Source organism: Manis pentadactyla, chromosome 3 (genome assembly GCF_030020395.1).
Source record: "Manis pentadactyla isolate mManPen7 chromosome 3, mManPen7.hap1, whole genome shotgun sequence".
Taxonomy (NCBI): domain Eukaryota; kingdom Metazoa; phylum Chordata; class Mammalia; order Pholidota; family Manidae; genus Manis; species Manis pentadactyla.
This window is the reverse complement of record NC_080021.1, coordinates 49,752,365-49,775,762: the sequence shown is the minus strand read 5'-3', so window position 1 is coordinate 49,775,762 and position 23,398 is coordinate 49,752,365. Positions and strand designations below refer to the sequence as shown.

The 23,398-nt window shown below is 34.2% G+C and overlaps 1 protein-coding gene across 4 annotated transcripts in view; it reads right to left on the bottom strand.

The window, feature by feature from the left end:
• Positions 1-23,398, bottom strand: part of NBN (nibrin) — a 71,219-nt gene that overhangs the window by 21,374 nt on the left and 26,447 nt on the right. For all 4 annotated transcript variants that reach the window (XM_036932639.2, XM_036932658.2, XM_057497906.1 and 1 more), the window contains 6 exons: positions 22,065-22,162; positions 16,988-17,117; positions 15,321-15,596; positions 13,204-13,648; positions 4,816-4,884; positions 3,479-3,634 (listed from right to left, as the gene is read on the bottom strand). In XM_036932639.2, the coding sequence (XP_036788534.2) occupies positions 3,479-3,634; positions 4,816-4,884; positions 13,204-13,648; positions 15,321-15,596; positions 16,988-17,117; positions 22,065-22,162 (1,174 nt within the window). The remainder of the gene's footprint in view (positions 1-3,478; positions 3,635-4,815; positions 4,885-13,203; positions 13,649-15,320; positions 15,597-16,987; positions 17,118-22,064; positions 22,163-23,398) is intronic.

The window sequence follows — 23,398 nt, the reverse complement described above, 5'->3', positions numbered from 1 at the left end:
TGGCAGCCTCTTCAACAACTGGTGTTGGCAAAATTGGAGAGCTACACGGAAGAGAATGAAACTGGATCATTGTCTAACTCCATACACAAAAGTAAATTCGAAATGGGTCAAAGACCTGAATGTAAGTCATGAAACCACTGAACTCTTAGGATAAAACAGGCAAAAATCTCCTGAATATAAACACAAGCAACTTTTTTCTGAGCACATCTCCTCAGGCAACGGAAACAAAAGCAAAAATGAACACATGGGACTACATCAAACTAAAAAGTTTCTGTATGGAAAAGGGCACCATCAACAGAACAAAAAGGCACCCTACAGTATGGGAGAATATATTTGTAAATGACATATCCAACAAGTGGTTAACATTCAAAATATATAAAGAACTCACATGCCTCAACACCCAAAAAGCAAATAACCCGATTAAAAAATGGGCAGAGGATATGAAGAGACAATTCTCCAAAGAAGAAATACAGATGGCCAACAGACACATGAAAAGACGCTCCACATCACTAATCACCAGGGAAATGCAAATTAAAACCACAATGAGATATCACCTCACACCAGTAAGGATGGTCAGCATTGAAAAGACTAAGAACAACAAATCCTTGCAAGAATGCAGAGACAGGAGAACCCTCCTTTACTGCTGGTGGGAATCTAAGCTAGTTCAACCATTGTGGAAAGCAATATGGAGGTTCTTCAAAAAACTAAAAATAGAAATACCACTTGACCCGGGAATCCCACTCCTTGGAATTTACCCAAAGAATACAACTTCTCAGACTCAGAAAGACATATGCACCCCTGTGTTTATTGCAGCATTATTTACAATAGCCAAGATATGGAAGCAACTTAAGTGTCCATCAGTAGATGAATGGAAAAAGAAGACATGATACATATACACAATGGAATACTATTCAGCCATAAGAAATAAACAAATCCTAACATTTGCAACAACATGGATGGAGCTGGAGGATATCGTGCTCAGTGAAATAAGCCAGGCAGAGAAAGAGAAGTGCCAAATGATTTCCCTTATTTGTGGAGTATAACAATGAAGCAAAACTGAAGGAACAAAACAGCAGCAGACTCACAGGCTCCAAGAAAGGACTAGTGGTTACCAAAGGGGAGGGGTGTGGGAGGGTGGGTCAGGAGGGAGATGGGCATTGAGGGGTATTATGTTTAGTACATATGGTGTGGGGGTCACGGGGAAAACAGTATAGCACAGAGAAGGCAAACAGTGAATCTGTGGCATCTTACTACGCTGCAGTGACAGTGACTGCATTGGGGTATGGGTGGGGACTTTGTAATATGGGTGAATGTAGTAACCACATTGTTTTTTCATGTGAAACCTTCATAAGAGCGTGTATCAATAATACCTTAATAAAAAAAAAAGAAAGAAAACAAATCCTACCATTTGCAACAACATGGATTGAACTAGAAGGTATTATGCTCAGTCAAATTAGCCAGGTGGAGAAAGACAAGTACCAAATGATTTCACTCATTTGTGGAGCATAACCACAAAGCAAAACTGAAGGAACAAAACAGCAGCAGACTCAGTCTCCAAAAAGGGATTAGCAGTTATCAAAGGAAAGGGGCTGTGGAGGGCAGAAGGGGATTAAGGGTTAAGGGGCATTATAATTGGCATTCACATTATAGGTAGGTCACGGGGAAGGCAATACAGCATGGAGAAAACAAGTAATGACTATAGCATCTTATGCTGATGGAGTGATTGCAATGGGGCGGGGGTGGGGGACTTTATAATATGCATGAATGTTGAAACCACAGTATTGTTTATGTGAAACCACCATAGGGTTGTATATCAATGATATTTTAATAAAAAAATTAATAAATGGCAGGTAACCACTGCCATTGGTAGCTAAAAAAAACACAAAAAAACATAGAAAGATTTCAAAGTTTAAGCTCTTTCTAGTACTTAAAGAAAATTTAAGTCTCAAAGCTTTCAAAAATTTATAGATACCCCAACTAAGAGATGTTAGAGACTGTAACAGTCTATACTCTTAATTGAAATTTTAATTGTTTACAAAGAGATGCTAAAAAAAAATGTGAAAATGCATGTAAGCACACTGCTAATACTGTATTGAGTACATAATAAATCCTTAATATTTATGGGAAATACTTGAAAAATTTCAATATATAAAATGGAAAGGGAATTTCAAATTAGTTTTCATCATTTAACAGCATTTTAAAAAGTACTTAAAAAGTACAAATAGAGCCATGTCATTGGGGTGTATAAAGAAAAACTGAGACAAATTCTTTCACTAGAGGCAATCCAGTTCAACATCTTTCTATAAAAATTTTAGTTTGAATTTCTTTTATATTCTCAAAGAAATTCCTTAGTCAAGGATATTACTATTTTTAAGAGTTAAAAAATTTTCCAAACTACTTTTCAGAAGTGTGTACTATTTTATACTTCTTCACCTTTTCTGTGCCAACAGTGAATATTGCTTTTCTTTGCTAACCTTATTAATAAAAAAATAGTATGTCTTTTGAATTTTGATTTAACAATGAGATTTTTGTAACATGACACTGAACATGAAGGAACCATGCCCTTGTGCTATTCATGAGCCATAGCTGTTGGGTGGGAAAGAGTAAGTGGGTGTTGTGTAAGGGGGAGATATTTCCATCTTCCATTCCAAGTAGATGAGATTCTTCTTGGAGTTCAGAAGCCTTTAGACATTGTCACAGCAGGCAGAAAACGAATTTAACAAAGGAAAGTTAATGGTAGCTCACATTAGAGAGAAAAAGCTACATCACTTCATTGTCACATAAAGAATCATACAGATCATGTTCCAGACAAAAGCAGTCTTTCAAAGAAATCATTTTTGAAAGAATTACTGTATTCTAATCAAATGCATAAGCAAAAGTTAGCAGTCAATGGTAGGTATGGTGTAAGAAGCAAATATCCCAGAACAGACAGCAAAAGAATCGAGATGGTATCAGAAATACTGTTTTAACTACACTGATACAATAAGTATCTGATCGGTTCCTAAAGGAGGTACAAATCAGGACTGATGGTAATATTCAGTGTACGTATTTACATTTTGTTCTTCAAATACAGGTAATAATAAAATGCCTAGTTTTCATAATTTAATGTACTCAATTACTTTCAACAATCTGTTATCTTCACAAAGTCGAGTTAAAGAATTCCTTCAGGTAGTCACAGATCAATATTAAGAACTGGGAGGAGGACCCAGTCAATACAGCCAAAGGCCTGCTGCTTAAGGTAGGGAGAACCACCCTTTAAAGAGCACCCTTTAAAGAATTCAGTCTTCATGAAGTTTGTTTCATTCTAGGTGTTCCAAATATTCATAAACTAGTAGTTCATGTGCTTCTAGAGTAACTTTAACTGTTTTTAAGCAGAAGAAATAGCATCAGTTTTCAACATGAATGCTTTTATTACTATTTAGCATCAATAGTATCTTTAAAAGCATTTCAAACACTCCCTTCTTGTAGGAATACATACCTTTTTGAATTTCTTGAAGTTCTTTAGCTGACCATAATCATTACTTACACTGGATGCATTTCTGGAGGTAGAGTTATTGACCACCAGTGATCTAAACTCAGTCAGTAACATCTTCCTTGGAAGCATCTGACCATCATCCAGAAGTTCATCACTGTTCTTAAATGGGGTTAAGGTGGATAGACAAGAAGAAGAAATAAGAAGGAAAAGGAAAATTACTTGTCATTTAGGGGTTCACAGAAAAGAAGTTCAAATACATGAAAAAATAATAAAAAAAGGTTCATTTCTGGTACCTGAACTTTACATTTGTAATCAAATCATATCTATTTCAAAATTAGAAAATTATTTACTCAAGCACTCTGTAACTTTAGAAATATTTATAATTCAACTCATCTTATGACAGAGGGCTAAAAACGCTATCATATATTTAATTTAGTAGCCTATTCTAATAAATACCATCTCAATGAACAATTTATTTTCTTACATATATATTTTCTTGGTGAGAAATCTCAGTAATGACTGCTTTTCAATAAAACTGTTCAATGACATTATTTTACAATTTGTCCTACAAGTTCTCATGTACCCTTGGATTTTCAGTAATTTATTTCTTTTACTATTTTTGACAATTAAAAAAAAATTTATCATTAATTCTGACACACTACCTTATTAACTGAAAGCCACTTTTTACTTCCAGAATAATAGTAAATCAACCTGAAGACTCAGTTGCTGGATGAAATTCTTTTTCATTTACTTTTAACTAACTAGTTAGTTACATATCAACATTGTTACAGCTGGTTGACTACCTTAGTTTTTAAACTGCTTTACTATGCATTTATAGAGAAGTTGCTAACATGACTAAGATAAAAACATGGAGAGAAAAAAATAATGAAAAAGTCAAAATAAAAGGTTCATCTGATAATAACAGAACATAATCAGGAACTCCAATAAAATAACAATTATCTAATTCTTTTGTATTCAGTTTTAGATTTACAAATATTTCACATCCATTACTCAATTTGATATAAACAATCCTATTGGGAAATGTCAATCTCATTTCCTAAACAAAAGACTTGGGGTTCATAAATGTAAAGACTTGAAGGTCACCTACCTCTAGGGTAGAGGGCAGGGAATTACACTCAGGCTTTTCTCCATACTCTTTTTGCTGTACCACTATATTAATACCACCTATGCATTTCCAGAACAAGCAAATTACGAAGTAGACCAAAATTACAGAAAGAAAAATATTAATCCTAAGAATGTAAACTGACAGAAACTGATGAGATGATGATGCTCTGGAAGTCAAATCTTTATAAAGATAAAATAAATAAAAATTTCCTCACAGAGAGTTCTTTAGTTGACCATAGTGAATCTTTCTTGAGCTCACATTTTTTCCCAATTTCATCTTCTTCCTAAGAAACAAATATTGTTCACAGGAGTTATAAAACGGTCCCTTTCTGAAAACCTTAGACATATTCATGCTCTTGACCCAGTTATTTGACTTTCCAGTAACTTTTCTAGAGAAACTATGAGATGAGAATAGAAATATATGTAGAAAAATACATTGTAGTATGAGTTACAAGAGCAAAGAATTGGAAGAAACCTAAATTCATAGAAGTTGCATACTTGAAGAATTTTTAACAATATGAAAAGTGATAATATAAGTAAATAAAAAGTGGCTATACATTTGCAGTGATTCCAAGTTTGCAAAATAAGATTTGAAAATCAAAGTATCTCAATATTAGTTATCTGAAGACAACAGGATAATCAAATTACTGTTTTTCTTTATTTTCCATATTTCTTCGTGGTTCTTATTTTCAGTCAAAAATAAAAACACTTTTAAAGGATTCTATATAAATTTATGTGTAGAAGTGACTTTTCACCCTTAAACCAAGAAAAAAGTTAATTTAATTGTTCAAGTATTATCTGCAATAAACTGGAGACTGCCTTGTATATACACTATCCTTCACATTCATATATTGAGACCATGTTATACAAATAGCTTTCCAATACTTTCAGTAAAACTACAATGTCTTTGGAGACAATAGGGGGCATATCGTTTTACATCAAATTTCCAATGATTTGGTTAATAAAATTTCAGAAAAATTATTTAATAAGTGAATTGGAAAGAACAGAAAAACAAATACGCTTTTTGTTTGCTTAAGGACTAAAGATAATTAATATTCTTATTTACTAATAGTAAGAATAAAAAGGTATATTCCAAGCCTCTCATGTGCCTGTTTACTGAGTACTTTCATATAAATCACTCACTGAAGTTGTTATCACAATCAGAACATTTTATTCCCCACACCTTCTCCCTGGCCTACTCCCTCAAACTTGCTCACCCTCTTGAGCAAGATTTTATTTCCTACGTTAGAGAATCAAACATAATGCACCCAGACACTTGGGCAGTAAGCTTGGAAATTATCCCATAGTCTTTCCTCTCCATTTCTCATATTGATTAAGTCAGCAAGTCCTGGAAATTCTACCTTTGAAAGGCATCTACTGAATTTATTCTCTCAGACTCCCTTTCCTGTTAGTATGCCCACAGCCTAGTGTAACTAAATGAATCAATGAATGACATTCTGAGAATACTGACAAAAGGAACAGCCAAAATATTACGGCAGACTTTTTCTTTTTCTTTTCCATTTTATGCCTTTATTAATTGTAAACCAATTACTTATTGGTACAACTTTTTATTTTGGTATAATTAATATACAATTATATGAGCAACACTGCGGTTACTAGATTCCCCCATTATCAAGTCCCCACCACATACCCCATTACAGTCACTGTCCATCAGCATAGTAAGATGCTGTAGAGTCACTACTTGTTTTCTCTGGGCTATACTGCTTTCCCCGTGCCCTGCCACCCCCACCACATTGTGTGTTAATCGTAATGACCCTTATTCCCCTTCTCCCTCGCTTCCCACCCATCCTCCCCAGTCCCTTTCCCTTTGGTAACTGTTAGTCCATTCTTGGATTCTGTGAGTCAGCTCCTTTTTGTTCCTTCAGTTTTTGCTTTGCTGTTATACTCTACATATGAGTGAAATCATTTGGTACTTGTCTTTCTCCACCTGAATTATTTCACTTAGTATAATACCTTCTACCTCCATCCATGTTACTGCAAATGGTAGGATTTGTTTTCTTCTTATGGATAAATAATATTCCATTGTGTATATGTGCCACATCTTCTTTATCCATTCATCTACTGATGGACACTTAGGTTGCTTCCATTTCTTGGCTATTGTAAATAGTGTTATGATAAATATATGGGTGCATATGTCTTCTTGAAACTGGGCTCCTGCATTCTTAGCGTAAATTCCTAGGAGTGGAATTCCTGGGTCAAATGGTATTTCTACTTTTTGGTTTTTTGAGGAACCTCCATTTTGCTTTCCACAATGGTTGAACTAATTTACATTCCACCAGCAGTGTAGGAGGGTTCCCCCTTTCTCCACTTCCTCACCGACATTTGTTGTTGTCTGTTTTTTGAATGTTGGCCATTCTAACTGGTGTGAGGTGATATCTTATTGTGGTTTTAATTTGCATTTCTCTGAAGATTAGCGATGTGGAGCATCTTTTCATGTGCCTGTTGGCCATCTGAATTTTTTCTTTGGAGAAGTGTCTGTTCAGATCCTCTGCCTATTTTTTAATTGGATTATTTGCTTCTGTTTGTTGAGGCTCATGGCTCTGTATATATTTTGGATGTCAACCCCTTATAGGATATGTCATTTATGAATATATTCTCCAATACTTTAGGATGCCTTTTTATTCAATTGGTGGTGTCCTTTGCTGTACAGAAGCTTTTCAGCTTGATATAGTCCCACTTGTTCATTTTTGTTTTGTTTCCCTTGCCCGGGTAGATATGTTCATGAAGAAGTCACTCATGTTTATGTTCAAGAGATTTTTGCCTATTTTTTTTCTAAGAGTTTTATGGTTTCATGACTTACATTCAGGTCTTTGATCCACTTCAAATTTACTTTTGTGTATGGGGTTAGACAATGATCCAGTTTCATTCTCTTACATGCAGCTGTCCAGTTTTGCCAATACCAGCTGTTGAAGATGCTGTCATTTCCCCATTGTATGTCCATGGCTCCTTTATCATATACTAATTGACCATATATGTTTGGGATAATATCTGGACTCTCTATTCTGTTCCACTAGTCTGTGGGTCTGTTCATGTGCCAATACCAAATTGTCTTAATTACTGTGGCTTTGTAGTAGAGCTTGAAGTTGGGAAGTGAGATCTCCCCTGCTTTATTCTTCCTTCTCAGGATTGCTTTGGCTATTTGGGGTCTTTTCTGGTTCCATATGAATTTTAAAACTATTTGTTCCAGTTTGTTGAAGAATGCTGTTGGTATTTTGATAGGGATTGCATTCAATCTGTAGATTGCATTAGGCAGGATGACCATTTGACAATATTAATTCTTCCATCCATGAGCACGGGATGTGGTTCCATTTATTGGTATCTTCTTTAATTTGTCTCATGAGTGTTTTGTAGTTTTCAGGGTATAAGTCTTTTACTTCCCTGGTTAGGTTTATTCCTAGGTATTTTATTCTTTTTGATGCAATTGTGAATAGAACTGTTTTCCTGATTTATCTTTCTGCTAGTTAATCATTAGTGTATAGGAATGCAACAGATTTCTGTGTATTAATTTTGTATCCTGCAACTTTGCTGAATTCAGATATTAATTCTAGTAATTTTTGAGTGGATTCTTTAGGGTTTTTTATGTACAATATCATGTCATTTGCAAACAGTGACAGTTTGACTTCTTCCTTGCCAATCTGGATGCCTTTTATTTCTTTGTGTTGTCTAACTGCCGTGGCTAGAACCATCAGTACTATGTTGAAGAAAAGCAGGGAGAATCGCCATCTGTCTTGTTCCTGATCTTAAGAGGAAAAGCTTTCAGCTTCTCACTGTTAAGTATAATGTTGGCTGTGGGTTTGTCATATATAGCCTTTATTATGTTGAGGTACTAGCCCTCTATACCCATTTTGTTGAGCTTTTATCATGAATTAATGTTGAATTTTATCGAAAGCTTTTTCATCATCTATGGAGATGATCATGTGGTTTTTGTCCTTCTTTTTGATGATATGGTGGATGATGTTGATGGATTTTGGAATGTTGTATCATCCTTACATCCCTGGGATGAATCCCTTTTGATCATGGTGTATGATCATCTTGATATACTTTTGAATTTGGTTTGCTAATATTTTGCTGTGGATTTTTGCCTCTATGTTCATCAGGGATATTGGTCTGTAATTTTCTTTTTTTTTGGTATCTTTGCCTGCTTTTTGTATTAGAGTGATGCAGGCTTCATAGAATGAGTTTGGAATTATTCACTCCTCTTCTATTTTTTGGAAAACTTTAATGAGAATGGGTATTATGTCTTCTCTAAATGTCTGATAAAATTCAGCGGTGAATCCTTCTGGTCTAGGATTTTGTTCTTGGTTAAGTTTTTTGATTACCAATTCAATTTCATTGCTGGTAGTTGGTCTGTTCAGATTTTCTGTTTCTTCCTTGGTCAGCCTTGGAAGGTTGTTTTTTTTCTAGAAAGTTGTCCATTTCTTCTAGGTTATCCAGTTTGTTAGCATATAATTTTTCATAGTGTTCTCTCATAATTCTTTGTATTTCTGTGGGGTCCATCATGATTTTTCCTTTCTCACTTCTGATTGTGTTTGTGTGTGTAGATTCTCTTTTTCTCTTAATAAGTCTGGCTAGGGATTATCTATTTTGTTTATTTTCTCAAAGAACCAGCTCTTGGTTTCATTAATTTTTTCTGTTGTTTCATTCTTCTCAATTTTATTTATTTCTTGTCTGATCTTTATTATGTCCCTCCTTCTGCTGACTTTGGGCCTCATTTGTTCTTCTTTTTCCAGTTTCAATAATTGTGAATTTAGACTATTCATTTGGGATTGTTCTTCCTCCTTTAAATATGCCTAGATTGCTATATACTTTCCTCTTAGAACTGCCTTAGCGGTGTCCCACAGAAGTTGGGGAATTGTGCTGTTGTTTCATTTCTCTCCATATATTGCTTGATCTCTTTGATCCATTGATTATTTAGGAGAGTGTTGTTAAGCATGTGTTTGTGAGCCTTTTTGTTTTCTTTGTTCAATTTATTTCTAGTTTTATATCTTTGTGATCTGAGAAGTTAGTTGGTACAATTTCAATCTTTTTGAATTTAGTGAGGCTCCTTTTGTGGCCTAGTATGTGGTATATTCTGGAAAATGTTCCATGTGCACTTGAGAAGAATGTGTATCCTACTTTCGGGTGGAATGTTTTGTAGATGTCTGTTAGGTCCATCTGTTCTAATGTGTTGTTCAATGCCTCTGTGTCTACTTATTTTCTGTCTGGTTGATCTGTCCTTTGGAGTGAGTGGTTTGTTGAAGTCTCCTAAAATGAATGCATTGCATTCTATTTCTTCCTTTAATTGTTAGTATTTGTTTCACATATGTAGGTGCTCCTGTGTTGGGTGAATAGATATTTATAATGGTTGTATCCTCTTGTTGGACTGACCCCTTTATCATTATGTAATGTTCTTCTTTGTCTTTTGTTACTTTCTTTGTTTTGAAGTCTACTTTGTCTGATACAAGTAATGCAACACCTGCTTTTCTCTCCCTATTGTTTGCATGAAATATCTTTTTCCATCCTTCACTTTTAGTTTGTGTATGTCTTTGTGTTTAAAGTGAATCTCTTTGTAGGCAGCATACAGATGGGTCTTGCTTTTTTATTCATTCTGTAACTTGTCTTTTGATTGGTGCATTCAGTCCGTTTATATTTAGGCTGACTATTGATAGATACGTACTTATTGCCATTGTAGGCTTTGGATTTATGGTTACCAAAGATTCAAGGGAAGTTTCTTTAGTATCTAACTGTCTAACTTAACTCACTTATTATGCTATTATAAACACAGGGCAGATCTGTGTTTTTATCCTAGCATCAATACCCAGCTCAGTGACTTTGGCGAGTTACTTAACACCTCCCACTGTCAGTTTCCTGATCTGTTCATGCAGAAAGTACTACTTCCTTGCAGGGTTACTGTAAATAGAATGACGGTATCTAGCAAGTGGTAGCTATTAGTATTGCGCTTTGAGAGTTGCTATGGTTATGAGAGGAGGAAACCTTAATTTAGAATAGGAGGGTTAAATGAGGTGAAGAAGAGATATTCTGTAGACAGTGGGTGCTATTAAGAAGAAGAATGTTAACAAGGATGCTGACTTATGTTTGTATTTTATGAAGACTGTGAAATTCAAAAGCCAAAACTCAGGCACAGCTGTCATTTATATTACGATATACTCCTAGCAGGTGTATCTAGCCAACAACTTTCTATTTCAGTTTCTAGGAAATTTTACAGATGTGCTAGAATCTATATTCAAATCCCAAAACAGAAAATGGCAGTTTTACAATCTACCATTTTTAGTATATGCAAAAATGTGCCACACATTGCTATTCCCTCTCCAAGAGGGAGCATATTTATTAGGACATCATAAATTCTGAAACAGTAATATAAGGGCAAAGGAAATTATGCTACACAACCATAGAACAAAATAATTATATCCCCTGATAGCACTATATTGATGTAAACCCTGGCTATTAAATGCTAAGTCTTTTCAGGTCCACAAAAGACTGTTTAATGGTTCCTATATCATTGGTGTATGGTGCTCACTTCCTATCCTTCCCAGCCTGGGCTCTAACGCCCAATTCCTTAGGTAACAGGAGCTGTTGAAGAATGTGCGAAGTAGGTATTTAGGAAGATCAATTACCAGGCACACAGGATGAATCAGAGTTCTATGGGTAAAACCACAACCATTTCCAGACAGAACTGTAGCCACTGTAAGCAGTGGACCAATCTCAAATAAAATTTAAGGGGGAAAAAAAGCTATTTAAAAAAAGATTAAAGTATGTAATAGTGTAAGACAATCAGAGAAATAAAATAAAATCATATCAGAAAAAATTAGAAATAAATACAAGAGGAAAGAGTACCACAAAGGAAATGCATTTGCAAAGACATGGCCAAAATAATATAAATAGGGCTTAACTTCCTAAAGACTAAATATTTGTAATACTAAGTAACTTGAACACAGTACAGTCTGGAACAATCTGTAACTAAACTGACAATGTAAATTCATAATGCAAGAAGATATGTGTATCTTTATAAAGAGCTGTAAATTTAGTACACTTAGGAAATAAACCCTTGGATTTCATCAAATGCTACATTAAACAACTTAAGTAGCTCTCCACTATAGTGCAAACTGCTACAGAAATGACTTACAGGATATATTAAAACACTTAGTCCAATCAATCTCCTTGTGAAGAAACAGCTAATCTTAAACCAGTCAAAGATTTAACAGTGCATAAAGGACCCTCTGTGGAGGAAGTTCTCAATCTGGCTATAAGATATCTCAGTATCTATTCTCTTTCCTCCCTGCTAATATAACTCTAAGTTTGTTAGGAATGGCAATGTGCCAAGCTTAAAACATTTCCCAGACTCTCACAGACTGAGGGTGAGAGATGGAGTGGCACAGCCCCATGACTAAAATCTGGTCAAGAACCAAAGTGGGGTTTCTGAGGAAGCTCCTTGAAAAGTGGTAAGGAACTCAAGTAGAAAGGCCCTTCTCCACTTTGTTCTTCCTCCCTGAGAAGATGACATGATGGCTAGAGGTGCCACCTCTTTAATAGAAAGAGAGACACTTAGGAAATTTATCTCATGGAACTGCCAAGCAGCTTTGGTTACCTAAATCTGGGCTTCTTTTATAGGGAAAAAAATAACACAAAACAAAACATCTTATTTAAACACTGATTTATAATTTTTAAGCAAAACCAAAGGAATTCTTAATACAATGAGGGAACTTTTTCTGGAAAAAAAATTGGATATACTGAAATCTGGATCTCTGGGGCTTTGGTCCCAGAACTTGTATTTTTAAAAAGCTCACAGGTGAGTCTGATGCAGCTTGTCCACAAAAGGGCATCAGGAGTCACTCAAGAAATAAATAATGAGGATTCCCTCCCTCATATGAAGAAGCCAATAAATAGAATAAATAGAACATAAACTTTGTTTTTTCAATAGTACTTACAGATTTACATAGTGCTTGATAGACACTAAGTTCTCAACAAATGCTTATTGATAGTAGTACCTTCCAATTACTTAATCCTTATCCTTTTACTTAGCCCTGTACTTATCTAGCAGCCATCTACATAGGCAACTTACTGATGCGTAAAATATGAAATAATCTTAAGAGTTTTCTTAGGTAAAAGTGGGTAAGGCAAAATGATCAGCATTCAAGAAAACATGATAGAACATTAAAGATCAAAATGAAAATAAGAATTCCTAGTGATGTTATATATGTTTTAAACTAGTTTATTAGTAGATACTTTATTTTACTAACATCTTCATCTTTCTGTGCTGTTTACTCTATTAAGGCATCTCCTAATCTTATCATCATGGCCAAAATGTCTGATATAATACATTGTATAGCCTAGAAATCTATTAAAACAATCATGAATGATAGTTTTTACTTGTCATTTATTATTTACTGTCAAGGAATAACTGTGTTTTTAACATTCACCTAAACCCCCAACAAATTCTTATACTTAATACTGGACGTTAAAGAAACTGTTTTGCACAAAGAAAACATAATGGGTGCTCACACATCAATACCAATACCCGAAGTACTTTTTAACATTCTAAGTTTCTATTTGCAATACTTCTCATTAAAAAAGATTGTACTTACAGATACTTTGTTACTTTCTGGTATTACTTCATCATTAAAAATGCCATTTGTTTCTATTTCCAATCTTGGTCTTTTTCTAACACTGACACCATCCTCTTGTTTTGGAACTTTCACTGCAATTTCTAACTCTGGCTTTGTGTTCTTGAATAACTGTTCCAATACTTCATTTTCTATGACCAAATCATCAATTTCTTTTCTTTTTTCTGATCTTGGTTTTTCCATAGAAAGAGATTTATTGGCAGAGTTGTTCACAGTGGATTTTAAATCTGTATCTGTAAATAAGTTATCTGTTTTTTTTCCAGTAGGCTCATTCTGAGATAGATGCTGCTCCTTATTGTTCCATATTGAGGGTGTAGCAGGTTGTGTTGGTTCTAAAAGAGAACAGGACATTTCTATTCTTGCTGATTTAGATGAAGAAATTCCTTGATTTTCTTCATCCCTTTCCCTTAGATTTAGAAAAGGAGAGAAGGAAACAAAAAACAACACAGCTAAGTAATTTTTTCAATTGGCAATATTCACCTTTCCCCTATTTAATTCACAATATTCTTGATTTTATTAATTAACAATGTCACTGGAAATAAAAAACAGACATCTGAAAACAGCACATAATTCATACTCTATCATTTTGACAGGACTAATCAACCCTATGCTAAAATAATAAAAGATGTCTATCTTTTCTGCTGAAGCAGCAGTAGTTGATAGATCAATATGGAAGGAAAAGGTAGAAAAATACAAAAATATAAACGACTTGTTGACAGGAAACAAAAGCTTACTTTATAATGTAAGGAGTTTATGCGCAGGGAAATATTACTCTAGGAATATAAGCTGATGGGTTAATGAGAGTTGGATTCAAGATTAAGGCAGAGTAGGTAAATCCAGAAATATAGCACAGCCTATGCACTGCAACTAAAATATGAATATATGACTAAGAGCATTCTCTACAATACTATTTCATTCATTAAGTACTGAATACTTCATTCATTTAAACTCTATTAAGGCCCATAGAGGATACAAAAACTTGGGTGTCTGCTCTCCAGGAGTTTATTGGATTCATGCTAAAGTAGAACACTCAAGGTGATATTTTAATAATAGTAATCTAATGTCAGGATACTGGAAAGACTGAGTAAGAAGTTTTTGTAATAATTTCGGTGGTCAGAGTTTGAACTAGGGAGCTGACAACACAAACACATGGAAAGGGAAGAATCAAACACTGAAAATAAGAATCAGCACTACTATTTTGGGGAGGCAGAGAATAAAAAGTCCAAGATTTTGACTAAGTGACAGGGGAGAAAAGGTTTTAGGCCTTATTTTTGGGAAAACCGCAGAAAACTCCTATGGGAAAACAGAAATGAAGCTTAAAGGATAAGTTAGGAACAAATACACTGATCATTTGTAATAAAGTCAGGAGGAAACCCTGAAGGTGCAGTAGCAGGAAGAAAAGAAGTCCTCAAGGGGGTTAAGGGGAAAGTCAGACAGGCAAATGAACCAAGACAAGATACTACTATAAAACTGAGAAAAGACTACAAGGAGGACAGAGGACTACAAGAACTGAATGTTAACCAAAAGACCACTGGAGATGGCAACTGTATCAATGGATACTTTCAAAGTTGTCATGTCAACATGAAATATTTCATCCAGAAATGAGAGCAATAACAATCATCTTTTTTGAGATGTTTTAAAAGTGACTGTAAAAGACAAAAGGCAGTGGCAAGAAGGAGAAACTAAGACAAGGTTTTAAAAAATAGAAGTGAGCTAGAGCTGAATACACAAGAAAAGGATCCAGAAAATATTAAAGGTGACAGAAACTGAGAGTATTATTTATAACGTATGGTCCTAGAGAGATTAAGAGAAGTGGGAACAGCTAGGCAGAAAGAACTCAGGTGTGGGAAAGTGTGGCAAATGAAACAACACATAAACTAAGGTATACAACAAAAAAGATGAGGGAGAATCTAATGACCTTAGTGAAGGAACAGATTTGGATATCTTTGAGAGATAATAAGGTCACAGTGTCACAGCTTTCCAAAGAAGCATATTTAAGCAGAGCACAGACTAAATATCATTCTATAATCATATAACATTAATATTTTTAAGAGACAGAGTTATAATTTAAAATATACCTTTTTTTGGTAGACGTCTGAAAGTAATTCTTGATGGAGTTGGTCTTCTGCTGAAAAGCCTGATCTCTACTTTTATTTACGTCTGGGAGTTTAGCTGGTGAAAGATGATAGCTTGGGATTTTCATCCTTACCAGAGTATTTGATACTACATTTTTATTATTGTTAGAGCTTATTTTGGAGGGTTCCTTTGCAGTGAATGTTTTTTGAGAAGGCAATCTGAATTTTTCTTCCATTCTGGAGATTTTGATTCCTTCTGGCCTTTCACTCAAATCCATACTGTAGCAAAAGAAAAGAATGCAAGGTAAACAATTAAGTTTACAGCAATTTTCCAGAAACAAAATCTTTAAAGTAGTACTAATGTAATACAGCTTTAAGAACACAGTCATTTTTAGATAATTCAACAAATACATTTTACTCTCCTAAGAAAGTAGCTCCTTTGTCATCAAAGCTCCGTGAAGATGAATGATACTTTCCTTCATCACCTACATCACATCAGGCATGCTCTACTCTGAACACTGTCAAACACACTTGGAATATCAACCTAGTATCCTATTACAAATTAAACTAGGTGATAATTTTTGCTTTAAGATTTTAAAATTATTTCTATGCAAAGAAAAAATTTTGAAAAATGGGAAATCAGAAAAAAACCATCTTCATCATTCTAGTATAGTATGTATCACATGTTTAAATCACTTTAGATGAATTGATCAGTTATACCCCAGCCAGATGATAGTCTCTATTGTTCTAGATTACCAGAAAAATATTTTAAACACACACAGAGCCTTCTACAATGCAGGATTAAGTATGTACTACCTTTGCTACTTTATTTCACAGAAAAACAAGGCTGTCATTCAAGTGACTTTTAAGACATTAATAGCTTCTCTTTAAAAAGCTGTATCTGGCCTCAACATTTTGAAGTATAGGTGCAATAAAAATTTAAATATGGTCTAATATAGTGATATCTTAAGTATCTTTTAATACAATCATTCTGGATTATTTTTAAAAAAATACTGTCTGAAATGAAAATTCTCATAGAATACAAATGAGCTACCCTTGCTCTCTCAAAACAAAATTCTCCAAACAGAGAAGCACTAAAAAAATTATCTTTATCAACAAACATAATTATTTTAAACATAATTATTTAGATAGCCAGGTAAATATACAGAAAGTATATGCAAAATTGTAAGCATTCTTCAAATACAGGAAACATCATATAATACAAATTTATTTCAAACATTTCACAAGTCACAAAGTGGTAAAACTCTTTAGCCTTCTATGCACATTTGCAAGGAACAAAAAAACTTAATCATAAGTGTTGGCAAACTATGTTCTACAGGCAAAATCTGGCCTGCCACTTGTTTTTGTATATGAAGGTTTATTGGAATGCCACACTCATTCATTTATTTGTTGTCTATGGCTGCTTTCATGTCACATGGCAGAGCTGGGTAGCTGTGACAGAGATCAATGGCCCACAAAGCCAAAAATATTTACTCTCTGGTCCTTCATAGAAAGTTTGCTGATCTCTGTCCTAAAATATGTCCCCTGGTATCCCACTCTCCCATGATTTATCTCCCAAGAGATGACCTGATAAAGGCACTGAATGCCTTTTGAATATTATATTAATTTATTAATAAAATAATAATAGTTTGTTAACAATGAAGATTTACCATGTATCTGCTTGCTCTGATTCTGTGTCAGCTACATATGTCATGGCATCCACTGGGACACTTGGCCTTAGTTTTTCACTGACTGATAAGTCGTGGGAAAGACTTGGCCCTGGAGTTGTCGTCTTCAATCCTGCAAATCACATAAGTCAAAGAAAGAATCAAGACTGCTAGACACAAGATGGACATTTGGTCACTTGAAATTGTTAGACCCTGCCATGCTGAGGGAATTCAGCAGGTGACACAGTACACACAGTTGTCTTCAGTCAGTAGAGCCAACAAGTACCTAATAAACTAGCTTACAAGCAGCCTGTTGGTATCTGTGATCAGCTTATCTATCAAATCATTTAAAACCACATCAAACCCTTCATGGTGAAGTATTATCAACTTAAATAAAACTAAAATCAACTTAAATTCTAATTCAAATTATGCTTTAAGTCACTAGAACAAAAAACTACATTTCTTCCCTACAGAGTGTACCTAACCTACTGTATATACAAATCAAAATAAGGTGAGTTTTATTTTCAGAAGGAATACACTTTTTGAAAAGAGAGTTGAAGACAAATATTTTGGCTACTCCAGAAAATCATGATTACTTCCTCATTTTATTTACTAGAATAGCCATTTAATTCAAGTGCCATTCTTCTGCATACTTTTCTCAAGCCTCCCACACTGAATTAGGGGCCTCTCCTTTCAGCTCCCATACCACCCTTTACATCACTCTATAAACTTTTAACATATTTAATGCTAGCTGTGTGACCTGTGTTGAGTAATTTAACCTCTTCATGCCTTAGTTTCCTCATCTACAAAATGGGAATAATTAACATAATTTCCTCATATGTTGTTTTGAGAGCAAAGTGAATTGATATACGGACATTGTTTAGAAAAATGTTGGGAATATAGTGAGCACTATGCATGTGTTACAACTGTTACCATTATCAACACTTTATATTATACTTGTTAACTTGTTATTTCCTTTATTACTCTTTAAATCTTGAGAATACATCTTGCTTATTCTGTTACCTCCATTCTCTAAGTAATGGTTGGTACCTAGTGGATATAAATAAGTTAATGGAATTAAACTGTTACCTGTAAATTTTTTTAGTTAACATTTACTAAGTATCTAACTTAAATTATCAGTTATGAGGTCCTCATGACATTGGATGCACTTAATAAATGTTTATTACTGGCTCCAAATTCAGGTATTTAAATAACTTCCTCTACTTTTCTTACATGACCTCCTTCAAAGCTCACTGGCATTTCCTTAAATACACATATCCCTAAAATCCATTATAGCTTGAACAGAAGTTTGCAGAACAACTATAAATGCTTATATAATTACTAAGAGAAACATTCATAAATTGAATCTAATGACCCAGAATAACTGATGTTGGTTGATAATAAGATTATTTACAATGTTCTTCTTGCTAAAAGTATCATGGAGGCAAGGATTTGGTTTGGTCTGCTTATCTCTTTATTTCAAGTGTTTAGAATAATTACAGGTATATACAAGAAATGTTAAATAACTCCTAGTAAATAAATGAATGAATATGGAAGCAAAGGAGGAAAAGAAGGAAGGGAGGAAAGGAGAAATGCATTCACCATCTCCCCAAAACTGGCTATGTCTTAAAACTGTTTCTAAGTCAGATGTCTACTACATCTTAGAAGTTACATAGACTTACCTATGAATACACCCAAGAAATAAATACTACTACTAATTACACACAGTTTTTTTTACTCATTCTTTATGAGTTTATTTCTATATGAAATGATACAATACAAAAGGTCTGTTTATCAAAAAAAAAATGAATTTTAAGATTGGCTTGGCTATGAAGTATTTATAGGACCTTAACTTTTCTGTCTTGAGATCTCTTACCTTTTAACAGAAAGACAGATTAGATGATCTCTAAGGCCTTTCTAGCCATAAGTACATTTCCAACAGGGGATAATAAAACTATATTGCTCCACACCGGCAAAGATAATCTGTATACGAGTCAGTCAGTTCAGTTAAGCAAATATTCCTACCTACTATAAACAAGTACTGTGCTGGTGCTGTCAGGCAAGCTAAAGTTAGTAAGAGTTAGTAAAATCAATCTTGTGGCTAAAAGAGGCATGGAAACTAAATATATTTCAAACTAGGGAGAAACTTTAACTGGAATGCAAAAAACAAGGTTATTGGGGTATGAAAAACAGAAAATTCTGACTTGGAGTAGAGTTATAGGAGAGAATATAAATTTAAAAAGCTTCATGAAGGAGGTGAGCATTTGTGTAATGAGTCAGATTTTGAAGAGCAGTACTGGCATTCTAGGAACAGGGGCCATGATGAGCAAGGTCAAGGAGTGTGGAAATTATAAATAATATGGCACATGTACTATGTAGAAAGGTGTATTAAAAAAAGATGAGGATGGGAGGAAATAGGCTGCAACTAAATTGCTGAAGGCCCATAAATCTACACAAAGGGCTTAAGGATTTATTTTATAAATGATATAACTAGTAAAAGGTGTTAGGAAAAGGAAAGGTGAGTCAAGTGGCAAAGTAAAATACTGTAGAGATGAGCATGGAGGCAGGACCACTACTGGGGGCAAATAACAGCCTCAGGAATGAAAGAAGCAATTCTAACAGCACTCAGGAAAGAAAGAGGTGGAAGGTTCAAAGGGGGTAGATGCTATGAGAAAGGATAGTAGCAGACCTATTGAGAAGAAGCTGCAGAAGGATTTCAGTCAGGTCTGGTTGATTAAATGTAAAAGGAAGAATAGAAAATGACTGAAGTTGTAAGTCTGAGTAGTGCCTCCTCATTTATATAAGGTGGCTCCTCTTTAGTTCAGTCCTTCCCAAGATACTATAACCCGGTGGTTCTTGGAATTTGTAGGAAAAATACCAGCTTAAAGTCAATCAAAACAAACCAAAAAGACCCAGAAGCCTCTGCTGCATCCCACAATATTCTCATCTATGAAGAATGTCAATTTATGTTAAAAATGTTTCTGAAGCATGTACCTACTGGAAGAATTACTTTTCTAAAAGAGAAAGGACAATTGTCCCAAGGTGGGCTGGGGCAAAGGGAGCTACTCACTTAGACCCAAGGGTTCTGCTTTTATACATTTTTTTGTTGTTAAAGTCTAAAATTACTGATAGGATTTTGAATTTTTTTGCTCTAACAGAAATACAGTCAGTAAAATGATATCTACAGCATATGCTATTTCTAAAGGCTGTGCAGATTTCTAACAGACAGCTTCTCTAAGAATATGGCTTTCTTGTCCACATTAAGTAGTTCTCTCTCTAAGAGAGGCTGAAGAATATTTAGCTTCCTGACTCTAAGAATGAGTTCTGGAATGTTAGTCATGAATTTTTGGGAAATAATCATCATACCACAAGTCCATCAAAATAAGTTATTTGGACATATTGGAAACTTCAAAAATAAAGTGTTTGTATTTGAAAGTTACCTACATACAGATGAAAGGATACAAAGTATACTCAGTGGGAGAATGTAAAGAGATTAGGTGAATAAACATTCTTATCCAAATAATAAAATACTAGCCTGTCAGGCTTTTTATCAAATGTCTATCTTTTTACATCAGCTTCCAGTCACCCCTATGCCAGCATGTCTTAAAACATTATATATCAAAATTTATGCAATCTGTATGGCAGTGTAATAATGTCATAATACCTTTGACTTAATAGTCAGTTTCAGTCAAATTACTTGCTATGTAACTCTGGCTAATTTCTTAATGTCTCTGTATGTCAGTTCTCTCATGTATAAAATGCAGATGTCATTTACCTTAAAAGGACTGTTTTGCAAACTAAATTTTGATGACATATGTGAAGTGCTGTGCAAAGTCAAGGGATGGCAGTTATTATTACTCATAAGGCTCTGATGGCTAACTCCTTCCAAAATCTAGCTTAGCATGCTTATAACCTATATAAACGAGGGTTGCAGAGTATAGCCATTCAGGAGGTACACTGTCCAACTCATAGGTGCCACCCAATGGGCCACAATGTGAACGATACCCTCTGGAGTGTACAATGACGTGGTAGTGTGTCTTTTAGATAAAGTTCAGTGACTGCTAAAAAAAACTATAGAAAGAACACAGGAGGCAAATAAATATATATGAGTACATAGAATGGACACTGTTAGCTAGGCAAAGAAAAGTTACTCATAGGGAGTACTTTAGGGAGTATAAATGCAAAAATGTCTAAGGTAAGAAAGCAATAAGAATAAAGGAACCAGCTTCAAGAATGACAACATCATCTTATTTTTAAGAAAATGAGGTGAATGTGTTCTAAATAACAAAGGGGTAATAGTGACTATCTTTTAAAACATTGGTTTTTATGACAATCAACACTGAGATGATTATAATATGCACTCTTCATCTCAGTAAATGGCATCAGCATCCTCCCAGTTACTCATGGCAGAACACTATCAAGTCCTGCTGGGTCTAGTTTCAAAATATACCCCGAATCTGTTCGTTTTTCTGTAAGCTCCACTGCTACTACCCCAGTCCCAGGCATTGGACTGTCTCTCATCTGGACCTCTACACAGCTTTCTACTCATATCCCCACTTCCATTTTGGACCCCTAGAATCCTTTCCTCACACAAATGCCACTGTGATATGTTCCTCTTATCTGGCATCTCTGCTACCCAGATTCCCCCTTTTCTCATCATTCAGGACTTATGAGGCCCAAATGTAACACCATCAGTGAGACTCTCCTTGACCACCTACCTGAAACAGCCCACTCCTAGTTACTATATCATCTTATTTTAGCGTTCTCTTTGTACCTGGCCCTAACAACGTTATCAGATGTGTTTGCTTGTCAATTGTCTGAATCTTTACCTTCAGAACATAAAGTTCACAGTAATATATAACTTGTTTACTTTATCTACCAGGGTATCTTCAGCACTTAGGACAGTTCCCCGTATATGGCAGCAATGTGTATTTATTAAATAATGAATGAATGAATGGATGAATTTTTAAAGATAATGAAAATGGTCACCCTTAGTAAGAGTAATGCACAAAGAGCTACTGTCAATTTACATTTACATAATAAGGTTGATAAAGAATCAGTAAAATAATGCTTGAATTACCTGTACTGGGCTGGCCCTGGGGATCACAGTAATTCTCTGTAGTCATGAAAATAACTGCCAATCCAATTTCTGCTTCAGGAATAGGTCTAAGACCCTGTCTAGAATAAAACAGTTTAAGTATGATGATACTGAAAAACAACTTTTATTAGCATGATATCAAGTTGGATCTTCATTTTATCCTCCCTAAAAAGATAACAGAAATTTCACATTATGGAGAGAATTTCTAACAGAGTACTAGCTAACTCAATGGGGCAAAGTTACATTTTACAAGTCAAACACCTTTTAGTAACTCAGTCATTTAATCTGTAAAATAAAGGCCTAGATCCTTCCAGTTCTGAAATTCTGCAATTTTCAGAATAAGAACTCTAATACCCAATGAAACAATTAAAATATATTTTTATAAGCAAATCTATGATTACCAGATCCTAAGGTAAAACTTAAAAGAGAGACAGAGAAGAAGGGAAGGAAGGAGAAAAGTACAAGAGCTATACCTAAGCTGTATCTATACATGTGTTTTAAGTTTAGTAAATCAAATCACTTTATTAAGTTTACATATATTAAGGAATCCTCTTTTTAAAAGAATCTTATGGCAAACCAATATAAGACTGTATATAAACTATACTTCAATTAAAAAAAAATCATATGGTGAACCTATCTTCTATTATTCTATAATGCAGATGACTGATTTTATAGAACAGAGAATTTAATAATAATGCTATATAGAAACTATACCTCAAATTTTAAGAAAAAGCCATAAAACTTTTAAAAAGATATTTTAAGTGGTTATAGCATTTTAAAGAATCTTTTCTAAAATGCCTTATGTTTGTTTTTTGTATGTATTAAATTAAATAGCTATCAACTATATGTGCGATTATAATTTTTTTAAGTAATATAATCAAGTGACACTATAAATCAAGCAATTCAAAATTGGTACTTTAATACACTACTTTTTTTGAAACTGTAAATTTATTTTACTATGTAATTAGTTATAAAGATTGTCTATATAAATAAAAACATTTTAACATATATTTAATAATAATGTTATACAAACATTACATCATCCTAAATGGGGAAACATTTTAAGTGCTCCTTTTAAAGTCAACTATGAGATAAAAGTGGCTATTAACACCACTTATACTCAATACTTCTCTCTGGAGATCCCAGATGGTACAAAAGAAAAAGTGAGAAGTATCAAAGGCATAAGGATTAAAAAAGAAGATGGGGACATTACTATTTACAGATGATATAATTTATACAAAAAACACTACAGATGTATTAGAAATGAAAGGGGAATCTAATAAGGTAGCAGAATATAAGATTAATATCTGAACATC